The 13,116-nt window shown below is 41.3% G+C and overlaps 1 protein-coding gene across 2 annotated transcripts in view; it reads left to right on the top strand.

Moving 5' to 3' along the window:
• LOC132830966 (V-type proton ATPase 116 kDa subunit a 1) overlaps positions 1–13,116 on the top strand; it is a 63,317-nt gene that overhangs the window by 33,738 nt on the left and 16,463 nt on the right. For both annotated transcript variants that reach the window (XM_060848931.1, XM_060848930.1), the window contains exons 16-20: positions 89–305; positions 599–706; positions 5,164–5,271; positions 7,313–7,430; positions 8,818–8,989. In XM_060848931.1, the coding sequence (XP_060704914.1) occupies positions 89–305; positions 599–706; positions 5,164–5,271; positions 7,313–7,430; positions 8,818–8,989 (723 nt within the window). The remainder of the gene's footprint in view (positions 1–88; positions 306–598; positions 707–5,163; positions 5,272–7,312; positions 7,431–8,817; positions 8,990–13,116) is intronic.

Below are 13,116 nucleotides of genomic sequence, written 5' to 3'. Positions count from 1 at the left end.
ATTCTTGCATTTGAAATTAATGTACTGCTAAATTGTTAAGTTCAGATTCTGACATTAGTTTTTTTTCTCTCTTTTTTTTTATTTGTAGATATTTTAAAAAGCCGCTGAACATCTATTTTAGCTTTATCCCCGAAATAATTTTTATGTTGTGTTTGTTTGGCTACCTTGTCATCCTCATCTTCTACAAGTGGACTGCTTATGATGCTAGCACTTCAAAAGATGCTCCCAGTCTTCTCATCCACTTCATCAATATGTTCCTATTCAGTTACAATGATAAAACCATGAAGTATCTGTATAAAGGACAGGTAAGTAACTACCTTGGAGATTTAGATTATAGACCAGGTTTAAGAATGTGTTCTAAATGCGTTTAGTTACTTGGCTGCTCCCTGTTATTAATTTAAAACTCATTTCAAAAAAATCGGTTATGAGACTTTAAAGCAGCCTGGGGCTTGTCTTTTGTTATGTACAACAGTAGGTTGATAAGTAGCCCTGAATCATTGAAACAAAATCTCTTCTTCTCTTGATCAAATATATGCTAGCAGCAACTATTAGCTTTTCACCAAAGTGTAGTAATACATCAGGTCTTCTGTTTTAACAGCGAGGTCTCCAGTCCTTCTTGGTGGTTGTAGCTCTGCTGTGTGTTCCATGCATGCTTGTGGTGAAACCACTCATACTGCGCCATCAACATTTGAGGAGAAAACATTTGGTAAGGTATTTAATATATATTTTGGAATTCAGATGTACATTTCTGTATTTATCTTCCACCACTGTGGAGGGCAAAAACTGCATGGTTCAGTGAAATACAAAACTACGAATTGCATGTAACTGAATTGCTGGAGTTGATGAAGAAAATGCTGTTGATGTGGTTTAAGTGGACTTCGAGAAAGCATTTGGTCATGTTATATGCAACAAATTTGAGCAGGATTAGGTCATGGTGTAGAAGGAGCAAAGAGTCGTCTGGTGGTACAATGGTTAGCACTGCTACCTCTCAATGCCAAGGACCTGGGTTTGATTCCAACCTGGTTTGCACATTCTCCTTGTATCTGTGTGGGTTTCCTCTCACAGTCCAAAAATCTGCAGATTAGGTGGATTTGCAATGCTATATTGCCCATTGTGTCCAAGGATGTGCAGACTAGGTAGATTAGCCATGGGAAGTGCAGAGTTATAGGGTAGGATGGTGGGTCTGGGTGGGATCCGAGGGTCAGTGTGGACTCAATGGGCCCAATGGCCTGCTTCCATACTGTAGGTATTTTATGATAACATTGATATGAAGTTGGCTGAGTTTGTAATGGAGTTTGCTGGGGGTTGGAGTGAGCATGCTTGCATTTCCTATACTAGACCTTGCCTTATAGGGCATAATTCAAAACGCACAGGTGATATGAACCTTGGATGTGTTATGAATTGTGAGGAGGGTAGTGCAAAACTTCAAAAAGACGCAGGTAGTTGGTGGATTGTGTAGACAAATGGCAGATGGAGCACAGCAACACAGCAGTATGAAGTGATGTGATTTGATAGGGAAAGAGAAAACAAAATTAAGTATAGATAGTGCACGTTGCTGCCACTGTGCATGAGTACTGGAGTGAGACAATTTGTTAACATACTGCCAGTCACGTGCTGAAAATGTGTTGCTGGAAAAGCGCAGCAGGTCAGGCAGCATCCAAGGAGCAGGAGAATCGATGTTTTGGGCATGAGCCCTTCTTCAGGAATGAGGAAAGCGTGTCCAGCAGCTAAGATAAAAGTTAGGGAGGAGAAACTTGGAGGGGCATTGGAAGTGCGATAGGTGGAAGGAGGTCAAGGTGAGGGTGATAGGCCGGAGTGGGGGTAGTGGGCGGAGAGGTCAGGAAGAAGGTTGCAGGTTAGGAAGGCAGTGCTGAATTCGAGGGATTTGACTGAGACAAGGTGGGGGGAGGAGAAATGAGGAAATAGAGAAATCTGAGTTCATCCCTTGTGGTTGGAGGGTTCCTAGGTGGAAGATGAGGCACTCCTCCTTCAGCCGTCGTGTTGCTATGGTCTGGCGATGGAGGAGTCCAAGGACCTGCATATCCTTGGTGGAGTGGGAGGGGAAGTTGAAGTGTTGAGCTACGGGGTGGTTGGGTTGGTTGGTCCGGGTGTCCCAGAGGTGTTCTCTGAAATGTTCCGCAAGTAGGCTGCCTGTCTCCCCAATATAGAGGAGACCACATCGGGTGCAGCGGATTCAGTAAATTATGTGTGTGGAGTGCAGGTGAGTTTGTGGCAGATATGGAAGAATCCCTTGGGGCCTTGGAGGGAAGTAAGGGGGGGGAGGCGTGGGTGCAAGTTTCGCATTTCTTGCGGTTGCAGGGGAAGGTGCCGGGAGTGGAGGTTGGGTTGGTGGGGGGTGTGGACCTGACGAGGGAGTCACGGAGGGAGTGGTCTTTTCGGAACGCTGATAGGGGAGGGGGAGGGAAATATATCCCTGGTGGTGGGGTCAGTTTGGAGATGGCGGAAATGACGACGGGTGATACGATGTATATGGAGGTTGGTGGGGTGGTAGGTGAGGACCAGTGGGGTTCTGTCTTGGTGGCGATTGGAGGGGCGGGGGCTCAAGGGCGGAGGAGTGAGAAATGGAGGAGATGCGGTGGAGGGCATCGTCGATCACGTCTGGGGGGAAATTGCAGTCTTTGAAGGAGGAGGCCATCTGGTTTGTATGGTATTGGAACTGGTCCTCCTGGGAGCAGATGCAGTGGATACGAAGCAATTGGGAGTAGGGGATGGCGTTTTTACTGGGAGCAGGGTGGGAAGAGGTGTAGTCTAGGTAGCTGTGGGAGTCGGTCGGTTTATAGTAAATGTCCGTGTTGATACGGTCGCCCGAAATAGAAATAGAAAGGTCTAGGAAGGGGAGGGAGGAGTTTGAGACAGTCCAGGTAAATTTGAGGTCGGGGTGGAAGGTGTTGGTAAAGTGTTCAACCTCCTCGTGGGAGCACGAGGTAGCACCTATACAGTCATCGATGTAGCGGAGGAAAAGGGGAGTAGTGCCAGTGTGTCTGCGGAAGATGGACTGTTCCACATATCCTACGAAGAGGCAGGTATAGCTGTGGCCCATGCGGGTGCCCATGGCTACTCCTTTGGAGGAAGTGGGAGGATTGGAAAGAGAAGTTGTTCAGGGTGAGGACCAGTTCAGTCAGTTGAAGGAGGGGGTCAGTGGAAGGATACTGGTTGGTACGGCGGGAAAGGAAGAAGCAGAGGGCTTTGAGTCCTTCGTGATGGGGATGGAGGTGTACAGGGACTGGATGTCCATGGTGAAGCGTTGGGGACTGGGGAAGCGAAAATCATGTAGGAGGTGGAGGGCGTGGGTGGTGTCCCGAACATAGGTGGGGAATTCTTGACTAAGGGGGACAGGACCGAGGTATGTAGAGAGGAGTTCACTGGGGCAGGAGCAGGCTGAGACAATGGGTCGGCCGGGGCAGTCAGGTTTGTGGATTTTGGGCAGGAGGTAGAAACGGGCTGTGTAGGGTTGTGTGACTGAGGTTGGAGGCGGTGGATGGAAATTCCTCTGAGGTGATGAGGTTATGGATGGTCTGGGAGATGGTGGTTTGGTGGTGAGAGGTGGGGTTGTGGTCAAGGGGGCAGTAGGAGGAGGTGTCCGCAAGTTGTTGTTTAGCCTCAGCGGTGTAAATGTCAGTGCGCCAAACACTATCATGCCTCCCTTATCTGCTGGTTTGATAGTGAGGTTGGGGTTGGAGCAGAGGGAGTGGAGGGCTGCACGTTCCGAGGGTGAGAGGTTGGAGTGGGTGAGAGGAGTGGAGAGGTTGAGATGGTTAATGTCACGGCGACAGTTGGCTATGAAGAGATCGAGGGTAGATAAGAGGCCAGCACGGGGTGTCCAGGTGGATGGGGTGTATTGGAGGCGGGAGAAGGGGTCGTCAGAGGGTGGGCGAGAATCCTGGTTGAAGACGTAGCCGCAGAGGCGAAGGCGGCGGAAGAATTGTTCGATGTCTAGCCGCGTGTTGAACTTGTTAATCCGAGAGCCTAGGGTAATGAAGGTGAGGCCTTTGCTGTGGACTGATCTTCCATCCTCAGAGAGGAGGAGGTCTGGAGGATGGTGAAAACATAGCAGGGCTGGGAGCTAGGACCTGGTGTGGGGTTGGAGCTGGGAGTGGGGGCGGGGGCAGGTTTAGGCATGGTGACGGAGGTCGGCATGGGGCGGGGTTAGGCGTGGGGGCGGAGATCGGCATGAGGGCAGAGACGCATGTGGCGTGGTGATTGTGCAGGTTAGTGATATCACTGGAGGCGGAAGTGGCTGCGGCGACGACAGAAACGGTGTTATTCCCGATAGCCGCGGAGACTGCGAATCTGTCGGCGATGGTCTTCCTGGCGATCGTGGAGGTGGTTATTTGGGCGGTGATCCTGCCAGTCAAGTGGGCTGTTTTGGCCTGGGTGATGTCAACCTGCTTAATTGGTGTTGGAGCTGAACTTATCCAAACAAGTAGAGAGTGTTCCATCATACTTCTGACTTGTGCTTTGTGAATGATGGACTTCAAAGAGTCAGGAGGTGAGTTATTCATTGCAGTCTCTGATCTACTTTTGTAGCTGGTCCATTTCAATTTGTGATAAATTGTAACCCTCCGTGTAGATAAGTATTCAGCGATTTTGATGTAATTGATTCTCAAAGCACAATGCTTGGATTCTTTATTGTTGGAGATGGGCCGTATATTACTAGTATGTGATGTTAATTCTACACCACAATCTCCCCATGTCGGTGGTGTCTGGGAGTTGTTTATTTTCATGACACAACTGAAAATAATTTTAGATGCTTTGAAACAGATGCATGCTGGGATAAAGAATGTTCACTGTTGCAAGATGTCTTTGCACAGTCCAGAGTGTAGGTATAGGTCCATAGTTATCAGGCTATCATGAAAATTGAGTTGAGTGCTGGAGAAAATTATTCAGGTTGCACCATACACTTCCTCCAGATTAAGATTATGCTTCTATAGCAAGCAGAGCAGGAAAACAGAAAGTTTAAAGAAGTGATAGGTAAAGATAACAAAGCAAATTAGTTATAAGAATTGGCTATATCAAACAAAGCAAAACAAAAAATTATGCCAGTCTGCAGTTTAGTGCATTGTAGAAAGGTTAGTTGATGATTAGAAATTGTATTGTGGTCTTTTGCCACATCTCTCAAAATTTGTGTTTCCTGTTTCATAGGGGACACACAACTTTGGAGGAATAAGAGTTGGGAATGGACCAACCGAGGAGGATGCTGAGATAATCCAACATGATCAGCTTGATACCCATTCAGAAGATGGAGAGGAAGTAAGTATGACATGATGCACTAACTAGAACTTGTTTGCTTGTAGATTTGGGTTTCCTCTTGAAGGAGTTGACCTTTCGCCTTGTGGTGTTGCGAGAGCTTGTAATTCATTTAAATAAAATTTAAAAGGCATTAATTGTGAATTGTCAACACACATTGATGAATAGCAGGCACGTGAAGACATGTATTTTTAATATATAGTTTGTTCGTGACTTGTAAAAAATTTTGTGAGGTGATTTTTTTTAAATCTGTTCTCTATTTTGTCTGATAAATTCGTTTTTTTTTGTTTCATGGACATTTTTGTGGGGCAGGTAATGCCAGTCCTTAATCATCTTTCTGTGCCAAATGTTTCTTCCTCCAAAAAGCTTGGATAAGCTTCATAAACCTGAGCATCGTTGCCTGACATTAATGATATTGCACCTGTTTACAGAATATTTTTGAATCCTAACAACTTTAAATTTAGATCCAGATTATTTAACTTGTTAAAATATGTTGTGAACATCATGTTTCTTTAATAACAATGTTTATTTATACGGAACCTGTGTATTTATAATTCAGTGCAGTTTTGTTTTATTATTTTGTTTGTTTAAATACTTCTATTCAAGTTGAGATTTGCAATTACACTGAATGTTGTAAAGCCTGCCTTTTGGGTTTTATAACCCAAGTGGAATGCTGACGTTTATTGTTCTTTTGGATTTTTTTATTCTGCTTTTGTTGAAGATTTATTGTCACTTCTAGGAATTAGTGGATCTGTAAATTTTGTGAAATCTTTATTTTAATTCCAGTGAATAAAACTCCTTTTAATTTCTGCTTTGACTTTTTGGTTTAAAACAAAACCCAAGAACCTTTTGACCCTAATGTTACAGAAATTGCACAATTTGTCTTTTAATCACTGGATGATGTTTGAACAATTCCGTTTTGGTTATTTTTAATCAAAATGATGTGCCTTTTACTTGTATTATGCATGAATTGTATTAACTATTAATTATATGTTCATGTTCTCATTGCATTAAACTGCACTAAACATGTAATTTTTTTGCAAGCCCACTGTGGAAGAATTGGTAAGGCTGCACTTGATGCCTGCTTTGAGTCTTTATCTAGACTTATTTCATTGTCCGTTATTAACATAGCTCAGTAAATGTTTAATTGTACAAAATACTTTGAAATTTAATGACATATTTGAATGTCAGTCAAGGAAATTCTGAACTTAAGCAATGAAGTTTTATGCTGTAAAGTGATTTATGCACTTCACTCTCAACATAGCTCACCTTGCATCTAATAAGGAGCAAAGGTTGTCAGTTTTCATTCCCCTTTTCTCCACCCACCCCCACCCCCATGTCACTTTAGGAATGTCACAGCTCTCTGGGCTGTGTCATGTTTATGCTTTTATTTTCCCTAACACAAGGCTGCATGGCTGCTGTGTGAAGTTGGTCATTGTGTTTTTGTGCGCTGCAGGATCATGTTTGAACCCAAATGCTGGCAAACAAGGCCACATTTATTTAGGATTTCTGGTCAGCATGGACGAGTTGGACCGAAAGGTCTGTTTCTGTGCTGTATATCTCTATGACCCTACAACCTAAATTTTCTGGTGGTATAATCTTGGTGGAAGTTAAGTTTGGGCCATCTCAGTACATTATCAAATGTGCATGGGTCCAAGGCACAAAATCCTGCATAAATTGTCATTTCAATACAGCTGGTCCAAAGAGTGCTGTTGAGGAAACAACGCGCAGTTACATTGTTTTTCTGAGGTTGGATTGAAGCACATTGGAAGTTTCATAAGTAATTTCTGTCACCTCAATGCAAATTATCAAAACACATCTCTAATTTCATCACTGTTTCCAACACTTAACAACATAAGTTCAGTACCATTTTTAAAAAAAATCAAGGTTATGTTGTAGATATAAGATTTTAGATATTTGAAGCATTCAATGCTACAATTTTGTGTAATATTTTGGAAAATCAGAACTAATCCTGTTATATGCATAATAATAGAATATATTACTCTTCCATACTGACACTTATCTTTTAATCTGTTGCGTGTAGTTTAACTTTGGTGATGTTGCCGTACACCAGGCGATCCATACCATTGAGTACTGCTTGGGATGTGTTTCTAACACTGCCTCCTACTTGCGGTTGTGGGCACTGAGTCTGGCTCACGCACGTAAGTACGACACAGGTGCACATTCAGATGTGAGAACCATTTGTGCTCCAAGTCAACAGGATAGATTTCTGAACGAGTGATGTTTATATATTACAGTTTTCTGGTGCATTGCCCTACCCTCAGGTATGAAACATAATTATGTTAATTCCAAGTTTATCTGAGACTGGTGGCTGTTTTTTTTTACAAGTTTTTAACAAATGCTTCAGCCAGTTATTTGCCTCTTGTGGCATACTTGACAAGACACCACTCTTTCCTACTGCACTGGAATATTTAATTTATCTGCACTCTAGTCCAGGAATGGCTTTGAGCCCACAACATTCTAACTGAAGTGAAAGTGTTAATTATGGTATCAAGGCTGACATTTTAAGAAACAGCTAGAGATCTTTTACCTCAAAATTAAGTAACTGAGGATCAAATGTATGAAGTGCCAAATGTGCTACCCAGTGAATTTGGTTTTAGCTTGGTAAGAAGGAAATGATGAAAAAGCTGAGCTGTTTACACATGGTTGTGATTAAATATTGATATTGCTGTTACTGAATTTTGTTAATGAAATTAGCCAATGATCACGAAGTTGTATTTAAGACCCTTTTTATTTATTTTTAAAGAGGATGAATTGGCAGATAATCGGTTTAAAAGGTGATCAATAGTTGGCTTCAACAGAAAAGAAATTTCCATTTGCAGAGCAGTTCTTAGCAGTGATATCATCACCTTCTGCATTGTTACTAATGTGAAATGTTGACAGAATTGAGTTTTGTTGTAACTCAGTTGCCTGTTCAAATTGAGGTATTTTTCCAAGGAAGGGATAACTGCAAAACACACAGTGGACAATGTGACATCTGTTAGAACCCAGTGGGGATAATGTTTGGCTTCACGATTTTCTGCAGAAAGCATTTTGTTCTGCCTGAATATTAGTGCCAGTGAATAGATTAAAGGGGATGGAAGTCAACCATAATTTTAATCCGATGGCAGTTCATGCAAAGCAAGTATAAATATTGTCATGTGCTGAATCCATAGATAGAGGATGTATGTTATCTGTTTTAGGTGTGAAAGGCAAATATATAGAGAGATTCATAACTCTGTTCAAAAGTAGATGGGTTGACTTCTTAACTTTAGAAAAACAAAGAATAATCATTCCCATCAAATATTCTGTTTTAACTGGTGAAGTGGAACTTTATTCATGTCTGGTAAATTATTTAAGTTGCATTTTAAATTCAAATTGGAGATTTTAAGTAGAAACAGAGAAAAATGACAAGATAGTTTTTATTTTTATACATTGCTTTTAAAAACAAATAGTTTTGTAGCTATTGTCTGTAGCAAGCCTAATGAATGTCACTGAAGGCATATCTGCTAAATTGATGAATTTTTAAACGTTTGTTCCCTGTTTCAGAGCTCTCTGAAGTGTTGTGGACGATGGTTATGCACATTGGACTGTCAATAAACAACTTTGGTGGATCTTTTCTCCTCTTCTTCATATTTGCTGCTTTTGCTGTGCTGACAGTGGCAATTCTTCTCATCATGGAGGGTCTTTCTGCATTTCTGCATGCTCTTCGTTTGCACTGGTAAGAACCTAGTTCCCAATGTTTTCTGCATCTGATGGAAGTTGTCATATTCAGTAAAGCCTTTTTATAAACACAAAAAAATGTTTTTCACCTGTGAGCACAATTGACAAAATGTAATGCATGGTACGATCTCCAAGTATAGACAACTTGGTGGTTCTACCCTGTTTTTTTGCAGAATTAATAGAAGTTGGGCAGGACAGCAAAAGTCATTACATTTCGTTTCCATTCTTCGACTAGAGAAGGAAAAAAGAATAGCTGGGAATTACATTGCATTAAACAACAGCAGCTTTTATTCATATAGTGCACTTTATTTTAAAGCGAAAGGCTGTTTGTGGAAATGTAATTAACCCAAAATGGACAATCTTAGAATAATTCTATTTGGGAAGTTTGTATACATATGTTGAAGACTGAGTCCTGCTTGGTTTTGTTGCCTCCCCAAATGTAAATAGCCAGGTTTCTGCTGTTATTCTGGGATCACAGCTAAATGTACTGGCAAGTTGCTGGTATTTGTGGGTCTGTGATCCTATTATCAAAAGATAAATCTAAAAATAAGTGGAGACCTATATAAATGGCAAGTTTCAAATACATGCTAATATTAGAAGATTGTGGATGTAGGTTTGCTCACTGAGCTGGAAGGTTCGTTTTCAGACGTTTTGTCAGATGAAGCACTGATAGTATGGCCCATTTTCTATTTGTTTAGGTTTCCTTGGGTTGGTGACATTTCCTGTATTGATGTCATTTCCTGTTCTTTTTCTCAAGGGGTAGTAATTGGAATCCAAGTCAATGTCAGTGTCCAAACACTACATTAGACAAACGGGCAGAAATCTAGCCACCAGGATACATGAACATCAACTAGCCACAAAAACACATGACCCACTGTCACTGCTTTCCTTACATACAGATGAGGAAGGACACTACTTTGACTGGGATAACACATTCATTCTAGGACAAGCCAAACAGACTTGCATGAGAATTCCTAGAAGCATGGCATTCCAAACGGTACTCCATCAACAAACACATTGACTTGGATCCCATTTACCACCCCTGAGAAAAACAACCAGAAATGCCGTCACCCAGCCAAGGAAACCTAAACACACAAATAGAAAGAGGGCTATACCACTAGTGCTTCTTCCGGAGGCTCACTGATGATGTTAGCATATGGTGACGAAACATCTGAAAATGAACCTTCCAGCTCAGTGAGCAAACCTACATCCAGAACCACCACCTGAGCTACAAATCTTCTGAAAACCCATTATAACCTTGCCTTTGATTATAGTTGAAGTACCAAATCCAGGACTGGTCAGAGATTTTGATTTGTTTTTATAATGTATTTGATTCTTTTAAAAACCTTGCAGAAAATTTTTTAGAAAGAAATAAGAGAGATGACCTAACAGAAGTCTTCAAAATTACAAAAGATTTTGGTAGAATAAATGAAAAGAGAATGTTTCTTCTTGTATGGAAAATTTGATCAAATTTTACTTAAAAAGTCACACAAGTCAACTATAAATGTATGAATGTACTTTGACTCATTTCAAAAATCTAAAAAGAAAATCTCTTGCCACATATACAAACCCTATAATTTCTCTTTTCGAGTGGAGATAAATTTTGAGAGAGGGACTCACCACAATTATCATACATCAATACGCAGGTGCAAGGCAGTGAGCACTAATGACAAGAAGCATCATCATGTTGAGAGAGATTTTCCTCTGAGGGATTTACATTTGTTAAGATGGCTAAGCCAGTCAATGGTGATGGAGCTCTGTTGATAGTATTACCAAAGACCAAAGGGATGTCTTTTCAAGTTGGAAATTGTTACGATCTGTCAGTTAGATGGTACGGACATTAACTCGTTCTGCTAGTCTAAATAGGAGGTTCTGTGGTTGGCTGCTAAAGAAACTGAATACTTACCAAAAAGTAGAAATTAACATCCCAAGCCAATGCACTCATTTTAGGTACAAATAAAACTGGGCAATGGATGACATCCCTTTGTAAAAAGAATGACTATAGGTGTACTAAATTGCTGTATTGGATGAACAAATTCCATCATTTTTTCCATTTGATTTTTGAGGTTAAATATAGCACATGAAGTCAGGCTGCTTGGCCAAACCTGCCAATACCAGTGTACAGTACTGCACTTGGGCTTCTTCACAACTTCTCTCATACAACAATATTTTCATATTTTCTCTTGTCTTGCACATCCTAGTTGTGTGTTTTCCTTTAAGTGCATCTGCTGTAATCACTTAGATTTTCAATTCATCTTTGTGACCTCTAAACAGTTGATAGGAATGCTGTACTTATATGAAGGTAACATGCTAAATGTTGTTCAATCTCAGCATGCTACAGATTTCTAGAAGGCATAGAAAATCCATGTTTTTAAATATTATAGGTTAAACCCATCTCAACCCTCAATTAGCGTTGTTACATAGAGATAGAGGTGTCCTAGTGTCCAAAGGGAAATCATGCAGGATACAGTAACTGAATGGAAGGCAAATAAAATGTTAGCCTTTGGCCTTTATTGTAAGGGGAATGCCCTTACACGCCCTTACTGAGATTGCATCTGGAGTACTGTGTAGACTGTTTAGACTCCTTAAGGAAGTTGTATAAATTTTGAGACTTGGCTGATTCAAAGGATGAACAGACCCTCTTATGAGGATAGGCTCAGCAAATGGGTCTATACGTGGTATAATTCATAAAATGCTAAGTGATCTTATAGAAACATGCAGAATTGTGTAGATTGATAGGATAGATGCTGAGTATGTTTCCCCCTCTGGGTAAATCTAGAACAATGGGGAAAAGTCTCCCTTTTATGATGACGATGAGAAGGAATTTCTTCTGAGTTGTTTACTCCCTGGAATTCTCTTTTCCAGAGAGCCATGGACACTTGGTCATCAAGTATATTCGGGGCTGAGTTAAATGAATTTTCAATTCTATTGACAAGTGAGTTGAGAATTATAAGACCAAAGGAGTGGAAATTAGGCCATTCAGCCCATTGAGTCTGCTCTGCCATTTAATCATGGCTGATAGTATGCAAATGGGGCGGAAAACCTTTCTTCCTGTAACCTTTAATCCTCTTGGCAATCAATAACCTATTTATCTCTGTCTTAAATATACTCATGGCCTGGCCTCTACAGCCCTTTGTGGCAATGAACTCCACAGATTCACCACTCTCTCTGGCTAAAGATGTTTCTCCTAATCTCTGTTCTAAAGGGTCTTCCCTTACTCTAAGGCTATGCCCTTGGGTCCTTATCTGTCCTGCCAATGGAAACATCTTCCCAATGTCCACTCTGTCCAGTATTCTGTAAGTTTCAATGAGATCCCCTCCCTCATCCTTCTAAATTCTATCGAGTATATCCTCGAGTTCTCAAATGTTCCTCATATGTTGAGGCTTTCATCCTGGGATCATTCTTGTGAACCTCCTCTGGATCTTCTCCAGGACCAATGCATCCTTCCTGAAGTGTGGGGCCTAAATTACTCAGTGTTCTAAATGTAGTCTATCTAGAGCCTTATAGAACATCAGAAGTACATCCCTGCTTTTATATCCTAGTCCTTTCACAATGAATGACAGCATTGTATTTGCTTTCCTAATTACGGACTCAACCTTCAGTTAACAATCCCGGACTAGGAATCTCAAGTCGTTTTTTGCTTCAGATTTCTGAATTTTCTCCCCATTTAGAAAATAGTTCATGCCTCTATTCTTTCTACCTGACACTTTCCAGTGTTGTTTCATCTGTCACTTCTTAGCCCACTCTCTTAATCTGTCTAAATCTTTCTGCAGTCTCCCTGCCTCCTCAGAATGACCTGCCCCTCTACCTATTTTTGTATCATCTGCAAACTTAACCAGAATGACCTCAGTTCCTTCATCCAGATCATTGATATATAAAGTGAAAAGTTGTGGTGCCAACACTGAGCTTTGCAGAACACCACTAGTCACTGGCTTCCAGTGGGACCCTTTTATCCCCACTCTTTGTCTTCTACCAGACAGCCAATTTTCTATCCATGCTCGTACCGTGCCTCTAACACCATGGGGCTTTACCTTATTCAGGACCCTCCTGTGCGGCACCTTATTAAAAAAAACCTTTTGGAAATCCAGATAATTAACACCCATTGGCTGCCCTTGGTCTAACCTT

The sequence above is a fragment of the Hemiscyllium ocellatum genome, chromosome 32 (assembly GCF_020745735.1).
Source record: "Hemiscyllium ocellatum isolate sHemOce1 chromosome 32, sHemOce1.pat.X.cur, whole genome shotgun sequence".
Classification (NCBI taxonomy): Eukaryota; Metazoa; Chordata; class Chondrichthyes; order Orectolobiformes; family Hemiscylliidae; genus Hemiscyllium; species Hemiscyllium ocellatum.
The sequence above is the reverse complement of the archived record's forward strand: the minus strand, read 5'-3'. Positions and strand labels throughout refer to the sequence as shown.